This window comes from Peromyscus eremicus, chromosome X (assembly GCF_949786415.1).
Source record: "Peromyscus eremicus chromosome X, PerEre_H2_v1, whole genome shotgun sequence".
In the NCBI taxonomy this organism is placed as follows: domain Eukaryota; kingdom Metazoa; phylum Chordata; class Mammalia; order Rodentia; family Cricetidae; genus Peromyscus; species Peromyscus eremicus.
The window spans coordinates 99766777-99791187 of NC_081439.1; the positions used below are offsets into that span (position 1 = coordinate 99766777).

The window sequence follows — 24411 nt, forward strand, 5'->3', positions numbered from 1 at the left end:
TGTAACATAACTGAGGTATATGAGCAGTTTACTAGAAAGGGGGCTTGAGAACACATAGAAAATATTTAAGAGATGAGCAGAACAAACAGTTAAATAGAGAAAAGAGGATATTGTAGAGAAAAAGGAAGAAATGTCATAGAAATAAATACAACAGGGGTCGAAGAGATGATTCAATGGGGGAAGAGTGCTTGCTGTGAAAGCTTGAGGATGTGAGTTCAATTCCCAAGCACCCAGGTATAAAAGCTGGGCTTTGTGGGAACAAAAACAGGAAGCCTGGGAGCTCATTGGCCAGTTAGCCTAGTTAAAATGGTGAGCTTCCAGTACAGTGAGAGACCCCGTCTGAAAAAAATAAGGTGAAGAATAAAGCTCGATGGGTAAGAGTGTCCTCAACTTAAGCCTGATGACCTGAATTCGGATCACTGGAACCCATGTAAAAACTTTACATCGGTGTTTGAATCCCAACAGTTTTATAGTGAGATGGGAGGTGGAGGCAGGAGCATGTCCCAGAAGCTCAAGGGCCAGCTAAACTCGAGTACACAGAGCAACAAACAGTGATACCCTGCCTCAAAAACAAGAGGGAAGGGCTGAAAAGAGTGTTTAGCAGTTAAGAGTTCTTACTATTCCAGAGGACCCACATTGGGCAGTTCACATCTGCCTGGGATCATCGACTTCTTCTGGCATGCCTGTGAGCAGACCTCCACAGAAGCAGTGTTTCACCTATGTGTCACCACACAGAAACATGTACACACACACAAATAAATGTTTTTTTAAAATGCCAAGATAAGAAACAATTTATTATAGAGAGAAGAAAAATTTCTCATCCAAAATATAGAAATCTGTACAACTTTGCCACAATCAATATACATGAACTGTACAAATTTACACCAGTTCATGTTTTACTGAAGAAAAGATGTCTAACAAGGTTCACAAAATAGGGGGTGGTTTGTGGAAAAAATTTTTTACCCAAGTAAGTACAAGGAAAGTTACAAACCTGACTTCCACTTTCTAAAAATAAGAAGTTTAGCCAGGCGGTGGTGGCGCACGCCTTTAATCCCAGCACTCGGGAGGCAGAGCCAGGCGGATCTCTGTGAGTTCGAGGCCAGCCTGGACTACCAAGTGAGTCCCAGGAAAGGCGCAAAGCTACACAGAGAAACCCTGTCTTGAAAAACCAAAAAAAAAAAAAAAAAAGAATTAAAAAAAAAGAAATTTAGTCCGTCTTAGAAAACTACAAGCTAGCAAATGTACACAGAGCTGGCTGGTGCTAACAACCACAGTTGAGACAGTATCTTTTTTTTTAAAGGGTCTTTTAAAAGCCTGTTGCCACGGCAGATACTGGTCATATGCTACTTTTCAAAGCCAAAAACACAATACAAGGTCTGACCATTTTCCCCAGGTCATGCGTACTAGTTTGTCTTTATGTTCATTTATACATTTAAGTGCTAGGAAAAAGTCTCCATGTAAGATTTCCAGTACCATGCTTACAACATTGAACTTCCCTAGTGAGCTGCCAAAAAAAGTTACGGATAACTTTCAAGTGTAATACTGCAAATTCCTCTGCAAGACTGACTGCAGAGGAGGAGGGTTCTTCGAAATACAGATTTTTCCTTAGAGGGACTAATGTGACAAACTGGGTATAAGGTCTGGGAGAAACTGAAACCACCCTGTGACTTTGCTCCCTAGCAAATAAAGTGATCCTTTTACTTGGACTCACAGGCTATTTAAATCACTGAAAGGTACTGTCCAAACTATGGCACTGTCACTTAAAAAAAAAAGAATTATTACCACTCTATCTTGTGCCAGATCTTCACAGCTGTGACATGGTTTAAATTCCATAATCCATCCCCAAGAGAAGCCCACCCAAAGCAAAAAATCAAATTTATCCATCCATTATAAGATGATCCATCCATAGACTGTGTCTTAACCTGATACAGTCATCATATTGTAGTTTTTGGAAGGACTTGTTCTGCCCAAGAGAAGTTCCTTCTTACAGCTGATCCTGCTGTCTACCATTTGCACGTTCCCGCTGGTGTTCGGAGTGCTGCCTCCTGTTGGCGAGGCCTCGTACAGCACACAGATGGAGCCGTCCTCTCCAATCCGGTAGGACACTTCGTAGGGGTCCACCCAGAGTGTGAGTCCGCTTGGGAGAAGCCTGAACAACTCTTGACTGCTAAGTCCAATCCGCTGGGCTGCCTGTCCAATCAGAGGGTCCATCTTATGGTTGATGCGGATGCAGCGGTAACCTGATCCCTTGCACGGCTTTTCTGGGAACCAGTGATGTTTGTAATGTTCTGCCAGCAGTTCCTGCAGGCTCTGGCTGAAGGTCTGCAGCTGCGGCTCGCTCGAGAGCCCCTTGGTGCGGAGGAACTTGGAGATGAAGGACACCACGGCAGCGATCTCGCCTATCATGGTGGCGGCCCGGGTGTAGAAGGGATGCATGGGGGCGGCGGACGAGGGGATGGGGTGGTTGGGGGTGGCCCGGGGCGGCCCGGGGCTCGGCGGAGCGGCCACCCCGGGCTCCCGCCTAGACCCGACGGCCGAGAAGGAAGCGAGGGCGCGAGGCGCTGACGGCTATGGTTCGAGGGGATTTTTTTTCCCCTTTCTTTCTTTTAGAGTAAAAAAAAAGTTATTTTCAAATCAGGAGGAGGCGGCGGGAGAGAGAGAGAGAAAGAGAGATGGGGGACGAGCGATGGATGGCGGCCTGGTCACATCGCTCGAACCTCCCCAGCGGCCTCCGCCTCCAGCTCGGTAGCCCGAGAGTTGCATTTCCAGCTCCGAGGGGCGAACAAATAAATGTTTTTAAAAGATGGAGCCGGGCGGTGGTGGCGCACGCCTTTAATCCCAGCACTCGGGAGGCAGAGCCAGGCGGATCTCTGTGAGTTCGAGGCCAGCCTGGGCTACCAAGTGAGTTCCAGGAAAGACTCAAAAAGCTACACAGAGAAACCCTGTCTCGAAAAACCAAAAAAAAAAAAAAAAAAATAAATAAATAAAAAAAAAAAAAGATGGAGACTAATGCTTCCATCATACATGTTTTATACACAATAAATAATGTAATTTTTGAAAGAGTGAAGAGGGCCAGCAAGATGGTTCAGAAGGTAAAGAGGCTTGCAATAAAGTCCAGTGACCTGAGTTGGATGCCTCAGTCTTCGTGGTGAAGGGAGAGAACTAGCTCCCCCAGGTTGTCCTCTGACCTTCACATGAGCACCATGACAAGCTACCCCTACCCTCAGCACACAAACAATAAATAAATGTAGTTTAATTTTTTTAATGGAGGAAAGCAGTAGAGGAAACCATCTGAAATCAAACTCTGATGAAACCTCTACACACTCACACACATGCATGCGTGCACGCGCGCGCGCGCACACACACACGCACACAATATGTAAATAAATAATGCTTTAAAATTTTATCTATTTATTATGTGTAAAGGTATTTTGCCTGTATGTATGTCTGTATGTGCACCACGTGCATGGAGTACCTGCCAGGCCAGAGAGGCCATCAAATTCCCTTGGATTGAAGTTACTGATGGTTGTTAGTTACCATGTGGGGGCTGGGAATTGAACCTGGATCCTCTGGAAGAGCAACCAGTGCTTTTAACCACAGTGCAATCTCACCAGCCCCGAATACTGTTTTTTAAGTTTTTAAAATAGCCCTATAAATAGCTGAGATGTTTTAGTGTATAAAGGGCTTTCTGTCCAGCCTGGAGATCTCAGTTCAATTACTGGAACCTACTTGATGGAAGGTGACAGCTGACTCTAGTGGAATGTCATCAAACCTGACACACACACACACACCAAAAACAAAAACTTTTTAAGGGATGTTGACATGGCTCAGCAGATAAATTCTGAGGACCTGAGTTCCATCCTCCAATCACATGCAGAAGTAAAGTGTTCATTCTCTAGCCTTGCCTTTTGACTTCCTTGCCCTGGCAAATACACATGTGTACACGTACAAAACAAAGAAATGTTTTTAAATTATTAAATTTATTCATTTAGTGGGTGTGCGTGGAGGCCACATCATTCATACGGAGGTTAGAGTATATCTCATGGGAGTCCATTCATGGTCCCAGGGGTCAGACTTAGGTCACCAGTTTTGGTGGTAAGGACCTTTACCCATTGAGCCATCTTGCCAGCCCAGTAAATTTTTTAAGGGCCAGTGAGATGTATATAGGTAGGTGCTTGCTACCAAGTCTGAAGTTCCGCATTTGATTCTGGGACCCATGTAGTGCAAGGACTGAGCCAATGTGGGTGAAACGTCCTCTAATCTCCTGGAATTCCTTTACCTGGACATACACGTATGTACACATACAAAATAAGTAAAAAGATTTAAGTCTAAAGAATCATTATTATTTTTACTTTCTGTGCTTAGGTGTTTGGTGTGTATGTATGCATGTGAACCACCTGCATGTAGAGTACCTGCAGAGGCCACAATAGGGCGTCAGACCTCCCGGAACTGGAGTTGTACAGATGATTGTGAACTGTCACATGGATGCTGGGTTCACGCCACAGGTACAGAAAGCAGAAACACTGCTGTCAAATTGACTGTCTCCTGTAGACTGATTTTTCTTTGGGCTGCCAGCTCACAAAAAATGACACGGAGACTTATTAATTATAAAAGCTTGGCTTAGCTTAGGCTTGTACCTAACTAGTTCCTATAACGTAAATTAACCCATATTTTTTTACATTTACATTTTTCCACATACTTGTTACCTCATCTCTATTTTGCCCAGCCTGCTCCCTTCGCATCTGGCTGGCGACTCCACTTTTTTTTTTCCCCTCCGAGTCCTCTCTGTCCAGAAGTCCCACCTGTACCTCCTGCCTAGCTATTGGCTATTTAGCTTTTTATTAAACCAATCACAGTGACACATCTTCACATAGTGTAAATGAATATTCCACAACAGTTATCCAGACTATGGAGCCATTAAAATGAAGGTTTCATTGGCCCTGGATCCTTCTACTTCCTACCCCCTCTACCTCCTCCTGAGTCTTGTGTTTTGTCCTATGGCTATGAATACAAGGGCATGCTTCAAATCCCACTGCCCTCAGGCCTGGATCAGGGAATTAAAGAAGATAAATACAGGGGAGGTGATAGCCAGTGTGCCTACAGACCAGCAACCTATATTCATCTTGACCTTTGCTCACTGATGCCCACTTTAAGTGTTTGGTTGTATTGGAGAAAGGAAAGATGTGGGAGTTTATATTTTGAGATAAGAATACAGAGTTTACTGGGGCTGGAGAGACAACTCAGGAGTTAAGAGTACTGACTGCTCTTCCAGGGAACCCAAGTTCAATTCCTAGGACCCACATAGCTCACAACTGTTTCTAACTCCAGTTTCAGGGAATCCACAACCCTCACACACACACACACACACATGCAAGCAAAACACCAATGCATAAAAAAATGTAGAGTTTACAATTCTATGCATGTTCTGCAGGTTTACCCTCTGTAGTAATTTGAATGTAATTGGTCCCCATAATCTCATAGGGAATGGCACTATTAGGAGGTGTGGCTTTGTTTGAGTGGGTATGGTCTTGTTGGAGGAAGTGTGTTACTGTGGGAGCAGGCTTTGAGGTTTGCTATGCTCAGGATACTGCCCAGTGTCTCAGTCAACTTCCTGTTGCCTGCAAGATGTAGGACTCTAAGCTACCACTCTACACCGAGTCTGCCTGCATGCTGCCATACTTCATGTCATGATGATAATGGACTGAACCTCTGAAACTGTAAATGAGCCACTGCAATTATATGTTTTCTTTCTTTCTTTCTTTCTTTCTTTCTTTCTTTCTTTCTTTCTTTCTTTCTTTCTTTTTGGTTTTTCGAGACAGGGTTTTTCTGTGTAGTTTTGTGCCTTTTCTAGAACTCACTTTGGAGACCAGGCTGGCCTCAAACTCACAGAGATCCGCCTGCCTCTGCCTCCTGAGTGCTGGGATTAAAGGCATGTGCCACCACCGCCCGGCTATGTTTTCTTTATAAGAGTTGCTGTGGTCATGGTGTGTCTTCACAGCAATAAAAACCCCATGATACCCCCTAGTTGCAAAGAACAAGAGAGTTTCCATCGAAAAACTTGCATACACACACACACACACACACATAAAGAAAGCCCCCTCCCAAAGAATGCATAATAGGAAAATGTAACCCAATGACCATAAAATCTTAAGAAAGATTCTGGCCTATGGGAAACAGGGAGAACCTGGGGAATCAGACTCTATGTCACAGGAAGAGACCCTGGGGGATAGGTTTCCTATCCAGAAGCCACTGCCACCCACTGGTCCCCAGATTTCTCCTTCTATATATCCTCTCTGCCTGCCAGCCCCGCCTATCCTTTCTCCTGCCTTGTTATTGGCCGTTCAGTTTTTTATTAGACCATCAGGTGTTTAGACAGGCACTGTAACAGCTTCATAGAGTTAAACAAATGCAACATAAACAAAAGTAATACATCTTAAAATAATATTCCCCAACACCAGACAGATAGAATAAAGAGTTTTAATCAGCTATAAACTGTGTCTGAGTGGTCATCTCTGGTGGGCTCTCTGCAATAGTAAATGTGAATATTTTAATGGTTCTAGAAACAGTTTTTTAAAAGGGGGGAACCCTAGTTCATCTCATTTTTAAAGTGTAAATGCTTTTTAATTCTTTTAATTAAAAAATTTATGTGTATATTCATGTGTCCATGTGAATGAATACCACACACGTCTGGTTGCCCTTGGGGGCCAGAAGAGGGCATGGCATCCTCTGGAGCTGGAGTTACAGATGGTTGTGAGCAGCCTGACTTGGGTTTTGAGAACCAAACTCAGGTCCTCTGCAAGCACGGTGTATTCTTAATCACTGAGCCATTGTTCCAACACACACACACACACACACACACACACACACACACACACACACAGAGTTGTGTGTATAAATTAAATATCAATATGCAGCCTTGGCTGGGCTGGAATTTGCTGCATCTACCAGGCTGGCCTCAAATTCATAGAGAGATATGTCTGTCTCTGCCCCCTGAGTATTAGGATTAAAGGTATGTGCCACCACAATTAGCTCATAAATGATTTTTTAAAGATGCAATATCATCACTTGTTTTTTTTTCTTTTGAGACAGGGTCTCACCATGTAGCCCTGGATGTCCTGGAACTCACTCTGTAGACCAGGGTGGCCTTAAACTGACAGAGATCCGTCTACTTCTGCCTCCCTAGTACTAGGATTAAAGGCATGTGCCACCATGCCTTCCTTGGTTGGCTATTTTCTTAGTGCAACCAGAAAATACTAGGATATTGAATCACAGAATGCTATGACTATCTTGGCTTAAAATTCCATAAAGAGCAGTTAGTTTTATATTGAAGAATGCAAAGTGTGCCGAGCAAGTGTACCTCTGTATGAATGTGTATCATTGGCATAAGCACCACCATGTCAAGGATCCCAGTGCTTCAGACCCATGGGAATGGCAAGGCCTTACCCTAGTCTAACTACAGTGTTTACAAACATTGACCTTTGTCTAAAACCACTGGGTCCTGGTTGACTACAGCCTGAGACTGCTCTCCTATAGACATCCCCTACCGAGATTAGCTAACCTGCCTCCTCTTGGTGTTGTACATAATAAACAAGCTTTAGTTTCCTGGCTACTGCTGGTGCATCTTTATCAGAGCACACAGCCCATACCATCGCAACCTTTTCTGTCTTGTCCTTTCTTCATTTTCTGTTGCCCCAGCCCAGGCCAATCTCAAAGCCATATAGGTCTCCAAAGCATACTAAATGGCAATTTTGAGTCTGTCACGCAGCTAATGTGTCTTGAGTATTTTAAATTACTTCTAGTCCTGTGCTTTTAGTAGAACTATTTTCTAAAGAAAACAACTCCTTGGTCATTACCTGTCTGAACTGTTGCCCTCTGTAACATCTCAGGTCCTGGTAGTCCAGTTTTCTAATGATTTTAATAATGTTCTACAAAAGATGGAAATTTTGAGTGTGTACTATAATGGTTAAAAAGTAGCTCCATTTCAAACAGAGTTTCAAATTAAGTTACCATGTCAAAAAGAAAAAACCTAGGAGTCAGCAGGACCTTATTCTTAGCTTAAGGGTTGTTAACCATGAGATGTCTAGACCATGACCCTAAGGTCAGTCATGTCAACAATTGAGTCTTGACAGCAATATGAAGAGGAGACTGATCTTAGAGCCACCTGGCTCACTTCTTATTGTGTAATTGTTATCCTAAAATATTAACCAGATGCTCATTCTGATTCTGTAACCTTCCTTAACCACTTGCTTGCTCAGAAAACAAAAAGACTAACAAACATGACAATTTCTCAAGTAACAGAAAATCTCCAGAGTTGAGACAATTGTGGTTTGTTCCTTTAAAAACTCCTGCTCCTGGTTTTCCCCTTTGCAGCAGCTCTCAGACTTGCAAAGAAGGTGGTTGTTGCAACATTGCTATAAATAAAATAACCTTGTTATTTTATCTTTTAAATTTAATTTTGTTTGGTGGTCTTTCCCTGGTCATCTTGGAGTCCACAACAGTGGTGTGTATGATATAACATTGTGAATCAGTTGGAGTTAAGTAAAGTGCTATTGGTTTTAGAACATATCCATATGTGAGCTCCTCTACAGAAAAATTTGCTACCAAGATTGAAGCTGGAATAATTCTTTCAAAAGAAATATAATACATGGCTCTTTAGATTTTTGGTATGTGTATTAAAAATTGTACATGAATTGAAATGTAATAATAAAAATAATAATGATAATGATGATGATAATAATAATAATAATAATAATTATACAACCCACTAACAAACAAAATCCCTGGGAGATGGATATGGTTGCACTCCCTTCTAATTGTAGCTCTCTGGAGGGTAAGACAGGAAGATCACAAGTTTAAGGCCAGTCTGGGTTACATACTGATTTCCAGGACCCCATAGGCTGAGATCCTGTATCACAAAAAATAAAACAAAACAGAACAAAAATGAAGAGTATTACAAAATGACTGCTGATGCCAGCTGCCTATTCCAGGCAAATTGAGGCCAGGAAAAGGAAAAGAAGAGCGAAGGGGGCTGGGGAAGAGAAGACATAAATGGCATAGGTGGTCCAGCTGACAATGACTTCAGCAGCACCCCATCTCCAATCAGACTCCAGAGCAAGGATGGTATTACAGAGCCCTGGGAAATGGGAGCATATTTCTGGGCGTTAATTAATGTCCTCTGACACAGACTCTACTGTGACCCTCTGGTTCTTAAACCAAACCTGAAATCTGATGATAATAAGGACAATCAATGCCAGTAAAGGAAGCTGTACACTATATAATTCATTATACCTTTGAGAAGCTGCTTCTTATTGGTTGTAGTAGGACAGGCTCATAGGGTTGAGGAAATTGGCTCAAACCAGTTTCTTTCTTTCTTTCTTTTTTTTTTTGAGACAGGGTTTCTCTGTGTAGCTTTGGAGCCTTTCCTGGAACTCACTCTGTAGCCCAGGCTGGCCTCGAACTCACAGAGATCTGCCTGCCTCTGCCTCCTGAGTGCTGGGATTAAAGGTGTGTGCCACTCCCCCCCCCCCCCCCCCCCCGGCCTTATAATGGAATACTTTTTTTAAAAGATTTATTTATTTATTTATTATGTATACAGCATACATGACTGCAGGCCAGAAGAGGGCACCAGATCTCATTTCAGATGGTTGTGAGCCACCATGTGGTTGCTGGGAATTGAACTCAGGACCTCTGGAAGAGCAATCAGTGCTCTTAACCTCTGAGCCATCTCTCCAGCCCTCAAACCAGTTTCTAAGGCATGCACATAACATACTTCCTTATGAGCCAACTTGGAGTCTGCCTGAGGGCATAGCAACAGGTGCTGTCAGAGTTCCTGATCACGCCCAGCCAATGAGGCATGACCATGCAACATCACCAGATTGGGACAAGCTTGGGTGCTGGGAGGAGGGCATATAAGGCCTTCCCCATTACTGAATAAATGAGTCTGCTGTTTGCCTTCACCTGACTCCCGGTGTCTGTGTCATTGACACCGAGCCTTCTCACCCCCTCCCCTGAGGGAGCCGTTAGGATCCAGCAACAATTGGTAACTATTTTCGTGAAGTTATGGGTTCCCTCCATTCAGTTAAGTTGTGGAGCATTTCACAGCCTGGTCTCTCTCCTACCATGTTTGCTTTTGCCCACCCCTTTGAGACATTTCCCTCTAACTTAGGTTGAAAAGGACCTTGAACTCCCCATTCCTACTGCTTCCATTTCCACTTCCAAAGTGATGGGATTATATACGTATGTCACCATGTCAGACAATTTTTTTAAGGATAGGGTCTCATGTATCCCAGGCTTGCCTAGAACTGGCTTTTTTTAATTTTTATTTTGCAATACAATTCAGTTCTACATATCAGCCACGGATTCCCTTGTTCTCCCCCCTCCGGCCCCCCTCACCTTCCCCCCAGCCCACCCCCCATTCCCACCTCCTCGAGGGCAAAGCCTCCCCCAGGACTGAGATCAACCTGGTAGACTCAGTCCAGGCAGGTCCAGTCCCCTCCTCCCAGGCGGAGCCAAGCGATCCTGCATAGGCCCCAGGTTTCAAACAGCCAACTCATGCAATGAGCACAGGACCCGGTCCCACTGCCTCGATGCCTCCCAAACAGATCAAGCCAATCAACTGTCTCACCCATTCAGAGGGCCTGATCCAGTTGGTGACCCCTCAGCCATTGGTTAACAGTTCATGTGTTTCCGTTCGTTTGGCTATTTGTCTCTGTGCTTTATCCAACCTTGGTCTCAACAATTCTCGCTCATATAAACCCTCCTCATTCTCGCTAATTGGACTCCCAGAGATCCACCTGGGGCCTAGCCATGAATCTCTGCATCCAGATCCCTCAGTCATTGGATGGGGTTTCTAGCACGACAATTAGGGTGTTTGGCCATCCCATCACCAGAGTAGGTCAGTTCGGGCTGTCTCTCGACCATTGCCAGCAGTCTGTTGTGGGGGTATCTTTGTGGATTTCTGTGGGCCTCTCTAGCACTTTGCTTCTTCCTATTCTCATGTGGTCTTCATTTACCATGGTCTCCTATTCCTTGTTCTCCCTCTCTGTTGTTGATCCAGCTGGGATCTCCCGCTCCCCCAAGCTCTCTTTCCCTCAACCCTCGTAGAACTGGCTTTTGTACCATAAGATTACATTGAACTTCTGGCCCCTCTGTTTCCACCTCCTGAGTTCTGGGTATTGCTTGTGTGTACAACCATACTCAGTTTATGCTGAGGATTGAACCTAGGGTTTTATGCACACTATTCACTCTAGTGACTGAGCTGCATGACTGATCCCATCCTTTTTGAGAGAGGATCTCTCTCTCTCTCTCTCTCTCTCTCTCTCTCTCTCTCTCTCTCTCATTTGTAGGTTGTTGAATACAGTATAATGTGGTCCCTGCTTTAAATGATACTAAGTGGAACAGCTTCCTATTTGAAAATCCCATCTTCAGTCTGAGGTAATTAGACTATAGAAGTGAGACAGATATTAATATTTTGAGACAAGGTATCACTGTGTAGCCCTGGCTGTCCTGCAATGCACTACATAGATTAGGCTGGACTCAAACTCACAGGCATCTGCCTGTCCCTGTCTCCTTAGTGCTGGGATTACAGGTGTATGCCACTGTGCCTGGGTTTAATTTTTTTACACTTATTTGTGTATGTTTGTGTGCATGTACACATACTATAGCAAATGTGTGGAGGCAAGAGGACAACTTGCATGAGTAGGTTCTCTCCACCAGCTGTGATTCAGGGATTAATTCAAGTAGTCAGGATTAGTGGCAAGCTCTTTCCCCAGTGAGCCATTTTGCTGATCCCAGGCTGGGTATTAAACAAGTTTTTCTTGAAGATGTCCTCCAAAACTTGTTGAATTAAAAAAAAACTGACAAAACATGGACATATGGGGCCCAGAGCTTCTGCCCTGCCTAGCTGCAATAGGACAATTACTGAGTTCCTTAACATTGATTTGATATTTCAACCTATAGAGTTTAAGAATATATATTTATATGTGCGTATATGTGTGTGTTAGATTAAAAAATTATTTGTGTGTGTTGTGGGGGGGGGCACATGCATGTGCTTGCTGGTGCCTGAGGAGGCCAGAAGAGGGCATAGGATCCACTGGAGCTAGAATTACAGGTGGTTGCTAGCTGCCCGATGCTGGGAACTGAACTCTGATCCTCTGCAAAAGCAGCAAGCACTTGTAACCTCTGAGCCTTCACCCTAGCCTTGTTTTAAGAATCTAAACAAACTGGACCCAAATTCACTAAAAATCACCACCATATCTGTAGCTTCTTCCCATAACTACACACTACACACACTATAGAGAAAACCTGATAAGCTCTCCCTAGAATGAAATCCTTGCTGTGTGAAGTGTGAAGATAGGAGTTTGGAACACTAGAACTCCCATAAAAAGCCAGGGAAGCATGGTAGTCTGTAATTCCATCACTCAGGAGCAGGCTGGCTCATTTGACTAGCAGGAGTTGGCAAGTTCCAGATTCAATGAGAGATTCTACCTCAATAAATAAAGTGGAGCGTGACCTGAGGAAGACCCAGTGTGTACTCCGGGTCTCCATTTCCATGTGCACACTTGCACACGTGCATGCGCATGCACACGCACACATGCGCGCGCGCGCGCGCGCGCGCGCACGCACACACACACACACACACACACACACACACACACACACACACACAGAGTACTACAACATAGGCATTGTGATAAATCCGAGCACCTGGGTACCTCAGACAGGAGTATTGGTTGCTGTGCATTCCTAGTCCAGTCTGGGATACAGTTACTAACAGGGAAGCCAGGGCTGTAACAAGCCTGTCTTAAATAAAACAAAGGGAAAAAACCTAAAAAGATAACCTGAAAAAGTCTTAAACACTGGAAATTTCTGGAGAATATTCAAAGTTCAATTTGTGCCCTATCCTCAAGATATTTAGTTGTCATCTAATTCATTGTTATCCTTTATTCTAGATGTGTGAATGTGTGTGGGTATGTGCACAGGAGTGCAGAAGCCCTTAGAAGTCAAAAGAATAAAATTTCCTGGAGAGTTATAAGGGCTTATGAGCCACCTGACCTTAGTACTGGGAACCAAAGAGCTCTCTGCAAGAGCAATACAGCTTGCTCATAACTACTGAGCCATTTTCTCTAGTTCTTTTTTTTTTTTTTTTAAATGATTGTGTGCGTTCTGAGGGCATGCTGTGGAGGACAATTTTTGGAGTCTACTCTCTCCTTCTATCCTGGAATTGAACCTGGGTTTTCAAGCTTTTGGGCAAACACTTTTATCCTCTGAGCCACCTGCCCCAGCCCCTGGACTGTTCTTTGTTCTAATTTTAGAGAAATACCCAATTTGTAAATGTTTTACCCACCCTCCAGCCTGATATATTTTGGCAGTGACTTCAGATGACACAACTATTCTAGAAAGATGAAAACCCTGAGTTAGGACTTTCCATACGACATTACTATAGGCTAAAATCAGGGCAATTAGACGCTTTGTCTTTTGAGCTACCTCCCTCATCAGATCTAAATATATATTTGTTTATATGGTGTGTTCTGGGTAAACTGTTTTTTTTTTTAACTCCAGTGCTAAAACATAAACTCATTCAATGAACTAAGTCTATGTATTTTAATTAAAAATTATTTGTATGGATGTTTTGGCTGTATGTGTCTGTACACCATGTGTGTGCCATGTGCACAGGGAAGCCAGAACAGTGTCAGATTTTTTGGCACTAGAGTCACGGACAGTTGTGAACCACTATGTGGGTGCTGGGAATTAAACTTGGTTCCTCTGGAAGAGCAGCTAGTGCTCTTAACTGCTGAGTGGTCTTTCCAAACCTGTTTTAAAAATGATTATGAGAATTACAAAGTTAAGTCCCAGTGAACTACTTTGTAAATTTCCCAGGTTAGAACGGTACAGAACGCAGCTCCACCCACTATTCCCTAAACAACAGCAGCAGCAGTGTTAAAAGTTAAATTTTATTTAGTCTTAGACAGTAAACAGGAGCAGCAGGTCTTTTTTCCATTAGCAAGTTACTATTCTTTTTGTGAGATTCCCATTTGATGTTTATTCCATTTTTATTACCCCAAATGCCAATTTTAAATTTTAATTGACAAATATTGTCTAGGTAACGAAATATGATGAAATTTGCTTATTCCATTTCCTACTCCTCCTAAATTTTACTAATTTCACAAACATGGGGCAGGTAGTCAATTAATATAAGGATAACTAGGAGAAAAATGTGAAAATCTTTTTGCGGGTTTTAGAGAGACTACTTGGACACTTCATCTTCAGGTTCACAGGGCTCAGCGCTGGCTTCAACATTCACCAGTATTCCGAGCTCCTTCCTAAGGGGAAGAAAACAGCAAACGTTCAAGATTTTGTTATAGGTAAAATGAAATGCATTAAACTGGTGGTGACCCTCCTGCCTCTGCTTCTCAAGTGCTAGGATCCCAAGAGTTGGGGACACTAAGCTTGGCAAAGATGATTGCTCCCACCCAGTGGGCCCTACAGCTTCTGACTACGGAGGGGAGAGAAGGAAACTGGGAGAAACCCAAGGCATCCCTGGAAGAAACTTCCTGTCCCCTAGAGCAAGAGATTTACCGCACAAACACGTCGGGAAACTGAGTGCGCTGGAAAATGCGTTCCAGCTCGCTAAGCTGCAGCCTGCTGAAGGCGCTGCAGATCATGTGGAGATTAGCATCATCCTCGAGTTGCGGCATCCCGGCCGCAGCCTCAAGGGCTGGCTGGTCCTGGTCCTGCACACCATAGCCCTTGTTTTCCTCATCGGTCTTGGTACCAGGTGCTCCCGCACCGACATCTACGAAACCAAAAGCGCTGCCCTCTCCCGCAGCCACTCCCAAATCGGGTTTAGGCCAGATTTGATCACCACCATCGCCTCCTGCCCCTACATTGATCTCAGGAGGCTTGGCTTCTGAAAAGGAGGATAAAGAGAGAGATCGAGATGCCAAGAGATCGAGAGACAGACTACTGACAGAAACACACAAAGGCGTTCGGCCCCACACCCCACATCTAAGTGCCACCACCAAGGAATAGCGTTTGTGGCGTCCAGTACCACCCTATCCACCTATGTCCCCCACAGAGCTTGTTTTTTGGGGGCTTTAGCCACCGAATTCCCCCAGAGGTTTCTCTGTGGGGAGAGGTCCGTCAATTTCCCAATTGTAGCCCAAGCACCGACCTTTGGCTTCTTCCAAGTAAGCACCAACTCCTAGGCTCTGGTAGCTGGAGTCCTCGTGCTCAAAGTTGAGGGGACGATCCATTTCGAAGGTGTCTTCGAGCTCTCTCAGTAGGCCTGCTCCGCAAGATGGCAGCTGGACGACTGCTCGCCGCGCCACCGCCAACCGTTCTGCTCCAAGCTTTGAGAAGCCAACGAACTTAAGGGAATTGTACTGACTGTGACGTTCGCAGAGCTTGGGATTGGACGGCTGTGAAATGTTCGATGTCGGGGATTGGACAAATTGCAGGTACTACTACACTGGTGATTGGACAGGCTAGGACGCGCTAAAGGTTTGTGATTGGACGGACTGTGATACATTTGACGCTGCAGATTGGACAGTCTAGAGGCATCCGTCCCTGGGCATTGGATGGGCTGGGACACATTTGCATACAATGCTAGGGATTGGTGGACTGGAATGTGCATACACACTATGCTGGGGATTGGGCAGACTGCAAAGTACGTGAGAATGTGGGGATTGGGTGGCTGTTGGGAGGGCAAGCTTGTGGGGGGAGGGGCAGAGGAGCGAGAGCATGAAATCTCGCGTGAACTTATGAGACTGTGGTGAAAGCCCCGCCCCCAAGGTGCTCATGCACATTTGTTGTGTGATGTCTTCGTGCATCAAGTGCTAGAGTGATGGCGACTGGAGTAGTCTCTCGAAGCTCAGCTATCTCAGAAGAAAGGCAACACTTCTTGCCCTAGGGTTCTGACCCATTCCTTCCTAAAGTCCTTAAGTTGTAAATAAAATCAATCAAGCAGTAGTTTACACAATATGCGTTTGCCCAACCACATACATACAAAAAGCTCAGTGAGCCATGTGTGGCAAGGTGTCCGTGTTGCTGGAGTTTGGGATTCTGGATGCTCACATTGTTTGAGTGGGAGCTCCACCTCAGCCCCTGGCACCCTGGCATCCCTATACCTAAAGAGTCTGGAATGTTTGGAAGGAGTCTGGTGGAAGATCCACCTCAACTCCCTTCCCTATCTCTTTCCCTAAACCCACCCCTTCAAAGCCTGCCAAACACAGCTCCTCCCTGAAAGGGAGGATCAGGACAACTCCCACAGGGGATGTATATGTGGCTCCCAGAAAACAGACCCATAATTCTTCTGATCTGATGTCCCTGTCTCCTCTCTGGGGGCCAGGGAATTGCCTGGGATCGCTTTACCCATTAAAGCTGGCCTTTTCAATTCTGTCTGATTTGGTTTGCTGCCTTGGTGGAGAGGCCTTTAGGAGGCCTAAACCTTAACCATCTGGAGGTTCCACGGGATTGAGTTTTCCCCACTCTCCCAGGGCTGCTTGGTGGGAAAACACCCTTCTTCCCCACATCTGCTAGACTAAGATTGGCTCTCGGCTGGGTAAGTTGCCCTTTCCAAGTTCTTGCCTAGGAGGCCCAGGGCCTCTTTGTTTTTTCTGAGTGTCTTGCCGCAGTCGCAGCAGAGCCAGGTCCTTGACCATTCTGGAGCACAGGGCTGCCTTTGCTCCACACGACCTGTTCTAGTGGGAAGGGCTGCCTTTGCTCCACACGACCTGTTCTAGTGGAAAGGGCTGCCTTTGCTCCACCTGACCATTCTGCCTTTGTTCTGTGGGACCCCTTCTCCAGAAGACGTTCTGTTGAAGGGAATTTCCCACCCCCACCCACCCCCGTTTTTGACCCAAAACTTACCACAGTGGACACATTGTGCTAGGCTTCAGGTCTCGGCATAGACTTGAGAAACGGCACTTGCCATTCAAAGCCTGATCCCCAAATACCCCTGTGTGGTCTTTTACAAAATCTATTCAAATTGGGGCTATCTGAGATAATTGGACAGAACTGCCTTACGTCCATGCTTTTTGGGTTCTACATTCCCACTCTCCCTACAGGGGATCCATTCACTACTGGAGATACTGATCCCTCCTCCACTTTCCCCAAACTCTACCTACCCAACCCCCTCCTCCACGACCAAAAATCTAAGACCAAATTCCTCCCCCTTACTCTCCTTCCTGCTTCCTGTCCTCCCCTCTCCCCATTGCTCCCCGCTATCTCCCAGTGCCTCAGCCTACACACTGGCCTAACACCCCCAAATCTTCCCCAGTTTCTTCTCATACTCAGTCTCACCAGACTCCTGCCTTCCCACCCATTTCACTTCTCAGTTAGCACCAGATATTAGAAAAAAAATTAAAAAAGGCTGAGGAGGATCCCCAAACTCCCCTACAGGAATTGGTGAAAATGGCTTTTAAAGTTTTTAATGCTCGAGAATGACAGCCGAGTCAACCTGACAGACAAGGCTGCAACAGAATACGCTCCAAGTCAAGCCTTAGCAGATGCTCTGAGGCCCCCACAGCCCCCACAAGGGGTACAAGGGAAGTCGGCCACGAGGCTCCATCCCACCGGAGCTCAGCCCAAGCCAACTCTGCCAAAAACTTGCTTCAAATGTGGCAAGCAGGGCCACTGGTCACGGTATTGCCCTGACCCCCAGCCGCCCAGGAGGCCATGCTCTGTCTGCCGACAGCCTGGGCACTGGAAATCGGAATGTCCCTATGCAGGCTCATCCTCTATGCCATGCCATGGAGGTCTCACCAACTCTGGCAACTGAGAACTCCTAAGCCTGGCGGAGAACTGACATGGCCTAGACCTGCTGACTCCCATTGCCCTCTCTGAGCCTAGGGTGATGCTGCAGGTAACAGGTAAGTCCATTGACTTTCTTTTGGACACGGGAGCTACCTATTCTGTTTTGACATCTCACTCAGGTCCTACGGTTCCCTCACGAATTTCTATCACAGGGGTGGACGGGATCCCTTCCTTCCCACTTAAGACCCTGAACACTTCCCTGCATTCTTGCAGGGTGATTCTTCTCACACTTTTTCTGGTCATTCGTGCTTGCCCTGCACCTCTGCTTGGTTGCAATGTTCTCAGCCTTTTTGGGGTCATACTCACCTTGGCCCCCACACTCTCTTGAGTATTTTACAGGTCCATTCACAGGGGCCCTCCAGATATGTCAGCCTCTGCACCAGCTTTGAGGACACCAACCAGGAAAGGTTGAGAAGGCCAATGGACTCATCAAACAACAGCTCACCAAGCTCTCCATTGAACTCAGGTTATCTTGACCCTCTCTTCTCCCCACTGCCCTTACCCGCCTCCAGGCCAACCCATGCTCTCCTACAGGTTTGAGCCCTTTTGAGCTCCTTTACTGAAGGCCCTTCCTCCTCAATCATCACCTCCCAGCCCAGACTTCCCCACTGGCCAGGTTCTTCCCCACCTCTCTCTTCTGAGGTCCCATCTCCATTCACATGCTGACAGCTATCTCCCTGCCCCAATACCAAAAGACCCAACTGTCTCTGAGCCTGCCCCACTCTCCCCAGGGGACAGACTACTCCTCAAACAGCTAACTCCTAAGTCTCCCGAGCCCCAATGGACAGGGCGTTATACTGTGATCCTCACCACCCCCTCGGCTGCCAAGCTCCTGGGACATTCTTGCTGGTACCATCTCACCAGGCTCAAGCAGGCACCTATTCAGGATATATGGTCTGTCCAGCAGCTGGGACCCTCCACCCTCCAGTTTTCCAAGATGTCCCACTAAAGGGCCTATCTGCTCTTCTGCTCTGTACATTCATCTTTACAGTACAATTAGGGCAGATGTTAATAATCTATTTTTTCCTAGAAACTTGCCCTCTTTGCTTCCTCAAGAAACAGATGCCTGAGGTCTCCAGGATGACAATTAGCCGGATGCTCCTCCACTCACACCTCCTGTTGAATGTGAGCTCACCAATTCCTGACTCCTCTTTCCCACATTGCCCAATGCCCACAGGAAGTAGTCAGACTTGAACCGGTGTCCCTATACCCAAAGAGTCTGGAATGTTTGGAAGGAATCTGATGGAAGATCCAACTAGGCTCCCGTCCCCATCTCTTTCCCTAAACCCGCCCCTTCAAAGCCTACCAAACACAGCTCCACCCCCAGAGAGGCTCAGGATGACTCCCACAGAGCATATATTAGCGGCTCCCAGAAAACAGACTTGTGGTTCTTCCTGTCTCATCTCCTCTCTGGGGGCCGAGGAATTGCCTGGGAGCACTTTACCCATTAAACCTGGGCTTTTCCTCATTTGGTTTGTTGCAACAGTGGAAAGGCCTTCAGCAGGCCTAAAACGTATCACACATGAAAGCTTCCTGCTTTATTATTTTTTTCCAAAGGAAGTAAGAAATAGTTTATTCTGAAACCAAAAAATATGGAACACTTCATGAATTAGCATGTCATCTTTGCACAGGGGCCATGCTAATCTTCTCTGTATCATTCCAATTTTAGTATATGTGCTGTTGAAGCAAGCACTCCCTGCTTTATTTTTAAATATTTTTATCTTATATTATGTTTGTTTATGTGTGTGTTTGTATGGTAGTGTGTAGAGGCCAGAGGACAACTGTTACTTATTAAGCAGCACTGTTTACCATGTGAGTGAAGCCACGAGGCACAACAAAACCCACTGTAAGAGTTTATTAAGGGAAGGGAATAGAAAGGGTGTGCATAGGCCTATGGAATGACCATGCAGGAAGAGAGAGAAGAAATAGGTGGAACCTGCTTTTATAGGTCCCCCCCCCCCGCAAACACGTGTATATGGACTTACATAGCTACACCATGCATGTGCATAGATTATGTATGTGACCACGCAGTGTACGGATTATGTAGAATGTAAGACCTTAGTATGACTAAGCATCTTGCCTGGCTCCTGGACAGAGCGTGTGCAGTCTTGTAGCTGGGGGAGTGGCTAGGAATTCTAACAACAACTTTTACAAGTCTGGTCACTCCTTCCACTATGTGGGTCTTAGGGATTGTATTTAGGTCTTCAGGTTTGGCGGCAAGCACCTTAGCTGTTGAGCCGTCTTCTCTGTCCAGACACTCTTTGCAAAATGCCCCAGTGCTCTATGCTGGTTGTGTTGAACACTTCCCAGTGTTCACTATCCAAGAATGCTTACACCATAATGGATCTTCCTTTGTCTCCTAGATAGGACTGCAGAGCATGTAGTACCTGTAGGGTAAAAGGGCCAGCCAAAGAAAACCACTCTGTCCCTGAAACCAGAGCCAGTAAAAGAAACCCACCTGGCTGTAAGAACTGAACCAGTGAAAGAAACATTTCAATCCCGAACCCAGCACCAAAGAAATATGCCCTAACTCTGAAACACACTTTGGCCCTAAAATCAGAGCCAGTGAAAGAAATATGCCCTGGCGCTGAATTTAGAGCCAAAAAGTAAAAAAGAGCCTGTGAGAGAAACACACTTTGGCCCTGAAACTAGAGCCAAATCTGCCCTTGACCAACTAAGCAGAAAACCAACCAATCCTTGAGTAGGAAAATGCACCCCCTGAGTAGAAAACCAACCAATCCCTGAGTAGGAAAATGCACCCCCTGAGTAGAAAACCAACCAATCCCTGAGTAGGAAAATGCACCCCCTGAGTAGAAAACCAACCAATCCCTGAGCATAAGATCTAGTCAACCTGAGCTCAAGGACTAAAATCTGATCAATTCCCACCCTGAAAATCTCTGTGGAAAAAAACTCCACCTCTAAGAAGCCCTATATAAGCTTTGCATCTCTTCGGTTTTCTGGTGTCTTCTTCCACCCTGGCTGAGGCAGCCACTCTCCTAGATTCTTCCCTTCCAATAAATCTCTTAAATGAGGTTTGCGCGACAACCCTCTTTCACCAGAGCACAGATGGAGCAGAGACAGAGCAGAGCAAGCTATAACACTTTCTCTGGGGAACCCTTCCCCAGTGGAGCTGAGTTATTACACTCTGGGAAACCAGAACAGAACTGTAACAGCTTTGTTGAGGAAACCCTCTCCTGCCAGAGCAGAGCTGTTACACTGGAGAGACCTTTCTCCGGAGCAGGGCTGTAAGCTGATATGCTTACTGTGATGCTGTGGTATTCCTTGGATCCTGGTTACCAGAATACTTTTCCACTGGAGCTGTAACACTCAGTATTCCTTGACTCCTTGTGGAACACCACCTGACTAGGGGAGTGAGAATTAAGAAAAGACAGATAGAAAAAACAGAGACATAAAAGAAAAGACAGAGACATGGGATAGATTTGGGAGGACTGTCAGTGAATACTGCAGCCCTAAATTTATTTCTCATGGCCTTTATATACAGAAAGCAAGGAGGCAAAAAGACTTCCTTATCTTAAGGACACCATGGTTCAAGGAACAGACAAGCATAAACATAATTCTCAGGTCATCTGGTAACCACGGCCTTTGGCAAAACATCCTGTTATTCAGCCCTGAGGAGCAAAAACAAGCTTGAACTCTCTGATCTTAAGTCAAGATGGAATCAAGCCACAAGATGGAGTCACTGTGGGCTGCCACAATGCCCTCCCCTTTTTTTAAAGGTCCCCTGGGCCCCTCAGATGACTATGCTTGTCTTAGGTTGCCTTTTTCAACCATCCAGCCGTACCCATCTTTGGCACATGAATTCTGTCATTCATACCCTGTCTTAGTTTGAAAGGACTTACCCATCTTTGACTACCAGCCTCTGGAAATCTCAAGGGAGGGTGCGGAGCTTAACTTCATGCAGCTCTGAACCAACTTTCTACTGAGAGTTCACAAGTAATTTGATAATTATAGGCAAGCAAACAATGCCCAGCAATACACATGCTCCTATGGCTGCAATACCTCCTAATAGCAGAATAAAGAATGACCAAAATGGAATAGCCTTTTTAGATTGGACTAGGATGTCTTTAGCAGTTTTAGCTGCATCAAAATCCAACTTTGCCTTTTTAAAATCAGTAATCTCCTGATGTGACCACATTAGAAATATTTACATTCCCTACTAACAATGCATATGGTGCCTTAACACAAACTAATACTGACCCATTCTGTCCTTCAGACAACCGCTTTTAGTCAATTAAAAGAAGCAATCTGTCAAATTCCAGAAAGTTATTAACTGGGTTCACATGCCCCAAATTAAACCCTGTTCTCCAAAATCCACTCCAAAACAAACAAACAAACAAACAAACCAACAAACCCCCACTAAAACAGTAAATCAGTTAAACACAGTTTCTCTTCAAAAGTCACACTCCCCAAATGAATTTTACTTGAAACCCTCTGTGGATCAGACGCTCCAACTAAGTGTTTTGGTTCCTGTTGCTTCCTCGGTTGGTTTCTACTAAATGGCCCAAGTGTCTAATCTGATACAGCACTGTCTTCTTGCTGCTTGTCAACAAACTCTTGCCAACACTGAGAACACAGCTAGCATCAATCACCTTTTCCACACACCATTTCCTCATCATATATGAATGCAATGAGCATGACGACGGATAGCGTGTAATACACACAGCCCACCATGTCAACCGCACCACCTGTCCACCACAGAGTCCACACACTCCAATGATACATAGAATGTTGAACACAGCAGAGCCCACAATAGTCCCCACACCAGCATCTCTGTGGGTGATGAACACAACAACAACAGAAGCAAACAGCTCTGGTATCAGGCTTCCTGCAGTCGTGAAGGCGGTACCAGCCACATCTTCACTCAGGTGAAGTTTCGCACAGATCTTCTCTAGGGATGGGACAAAGAAGTCATCGCACATGATGTCCAGGGCATAAAACATGTAGAGAGCACTGAGGATGTTTAGTAGGACAGTGCCATGCTGTCGCTCTTTGTTGGAGAACGGGTCTGTGGGGAACTCGTGAACTGCAGGATCTATGCCGTTCTTAGCTGGCGGAGTTCCATTTATCAGTGCCAACAACTTTCTATTTTGCTACATGTCTGGCAGAACATGTTTGCTCGAAGAAGCTGTTTTGTGGCTCAAGCTTCTGAAGAGGCCTCACGCACAGCACACCAGGACCAGCATGGAGCACATGAAGTCAACTTGCTGTGGCAGCATCTTGCTTCCTGTGAACTTTGTGTGGCAGGAGAGGTTCGCAGAGCACAATCTCCATGCACCCGGCGTCCCTGGGAGAAAGAAGATCCTGAGCTTGAATGTTGGAGTGCTGTCGGTGGTCCAGCGGCTCTGGGGCTGCAGTAGGGGCACGCGCAGCTCTGAAGGAAGGTGCCCCAGGAGATAGAATCATGGTCCATGAGCAAGGCAGGCTTGGGAAACTTGGATGGGGATACTGGAGGAGGGAGTGTATGGCATGGCCAGAGCTTAGAGTTCCCCACGGGGCATGCGCAGCACAGGTCATGACTCCATATGAGGAAACAACGCCTGCCTGCACCGTGGTGCTGTTGGCCTTGGCTGGTAGGTTTGGCTCAGTCTGGGTGCTTGGAGTCACTACCTGCCTACTGCGCCTTGGCACGCTCGGAGCCTGCCGAGGTTGCTGCTCAGGCTGCTGTTGATGTGGATACTACTACCATTCATGGCAGCAGCGGGGGCTGCGAAACCCCCACCCTGTTCCCAGGGCACACTGTTTTGGAAGAACTTTTTTTTTTAAGTTGAAAATATTTTCTTTTGCCGGGCGGTGGTGCACGCCTTTAATCCCAGCACTCGGGAGGCAGAGGCAGGCGGATCTCTGTGAGTTCAAGGCCAGCCTGGTCTACAAAGCGAGTTCCAGGAAAGGCGCAAAGCTACACAGAGAAACCCTGTCTCGAAAAACCAAAAGAAAAAAAAAAGAAAATATTTTCTTTTTTTATTAAGAATTTTTAAAATTCATTTTACATATCAATCACAGATCTCTGGATCTCTGGAGGGAAGAACTTTTTTTTAATCCACCCCTTCATCAGCCTCCTCCTTGGGTCCAAGGATTAAAATAGTTTAAGTGGAACGTGAGGGAGATGCAAGCACAGGGATGAAAACAGTGTTCCTCACGGGGCGGGGGGGGGGGGGGAAGGGAGGAGGGAGAGATTTTGGGGTGGATTTTGTTGTTGTTTCCTTAAAAAAACTGTAAAGATGGAAGGGAGGAAAGAGCGGGTGTTAATCAAAAACACCCTTGTCTTCACAGTACCAGTTAGAGAATGCAGCCTGAGCTGGAAAACCAGAGATTGTAAAAGAGCCACTGAGGGACTGCTGCCAGAGTGACAGATCTTAGGCTACAGAGTGTCAGCTAAGGGAGTAGGAAAAACAGTGGGATATCAACAGGCCCCACTGGTCTTAAGGCTGTTTTCCAGGCAGGCAGGTCAGAGGCCTGGTTACCTCTTGTCTCAGGGGAATAATTTTTTTCAAGGTCCTCAATAGTGAACGATAGCAATTTGTAGGGAAAGCCAAATAGCCTCCAGGAGGGTCAAGATTTTCTCTGTTTTTTTCAGTG

At 45.7% G+C, this 24411-nt stretch overlaps 2 protein-coding genes and 1 non-coding gene across 3 annotated transcripts; all 3 read right to left on the reverse strand.

Annotated features, from left to right (window-relative positions):
* Positions 1-1785: 1785 nt before the first annotated feature.
* Positions 1786-2554, reverse strand: LOC131899697 (protein BTG1-like). Its single transcript, XM_059251178.1, has one exon. The coding sequence runs from the start codon at positions 2434-2436 to the stop codon at positions 1918-1920; it is 519 nt and encodes a 172-aa protein (XP_059107161.1). The 5' UTR covers positions 2437-2554; the 3' UTR covers positions 1786-1917.
* Positions 2555-13938: 11384 nt separating this feature from the next.
* LOC131899321 (rhox homeobox family member 2-like) lies at positions 13939-15461 on the reverse strand. Its single transcript, XM_059250746.1, has 3 exons — positions 15173-15461; positions 14578-14908; positions 13939-14321 (listed from the first exon to the last, which is right to left on the reverse strand). Exons 1-3 carry the CDS (start codon positions 15252-15254, stop codon positions 14246-14248), a joined length of 489 nt encoding a protein of 162 aa, XP_059106729.1. The 5' UTR covers positions 15255-15461; the 3' UTR covers positions 13939-14245.
* A 3939-nt stretch (positions 15462-19400) lies between these two features.
* LOC131900353 (U6 spliceosomal RNA) lies at positions 19401-19507 on the reverse strand. The gene has a single exon (XR_009376237.1). It is a non-coding gene; the product is annotated as a U6 spliceosomal RNA (small nuclear RNA).
* Positions 19508-24411: the final 4904 nt, after the last annotated feature.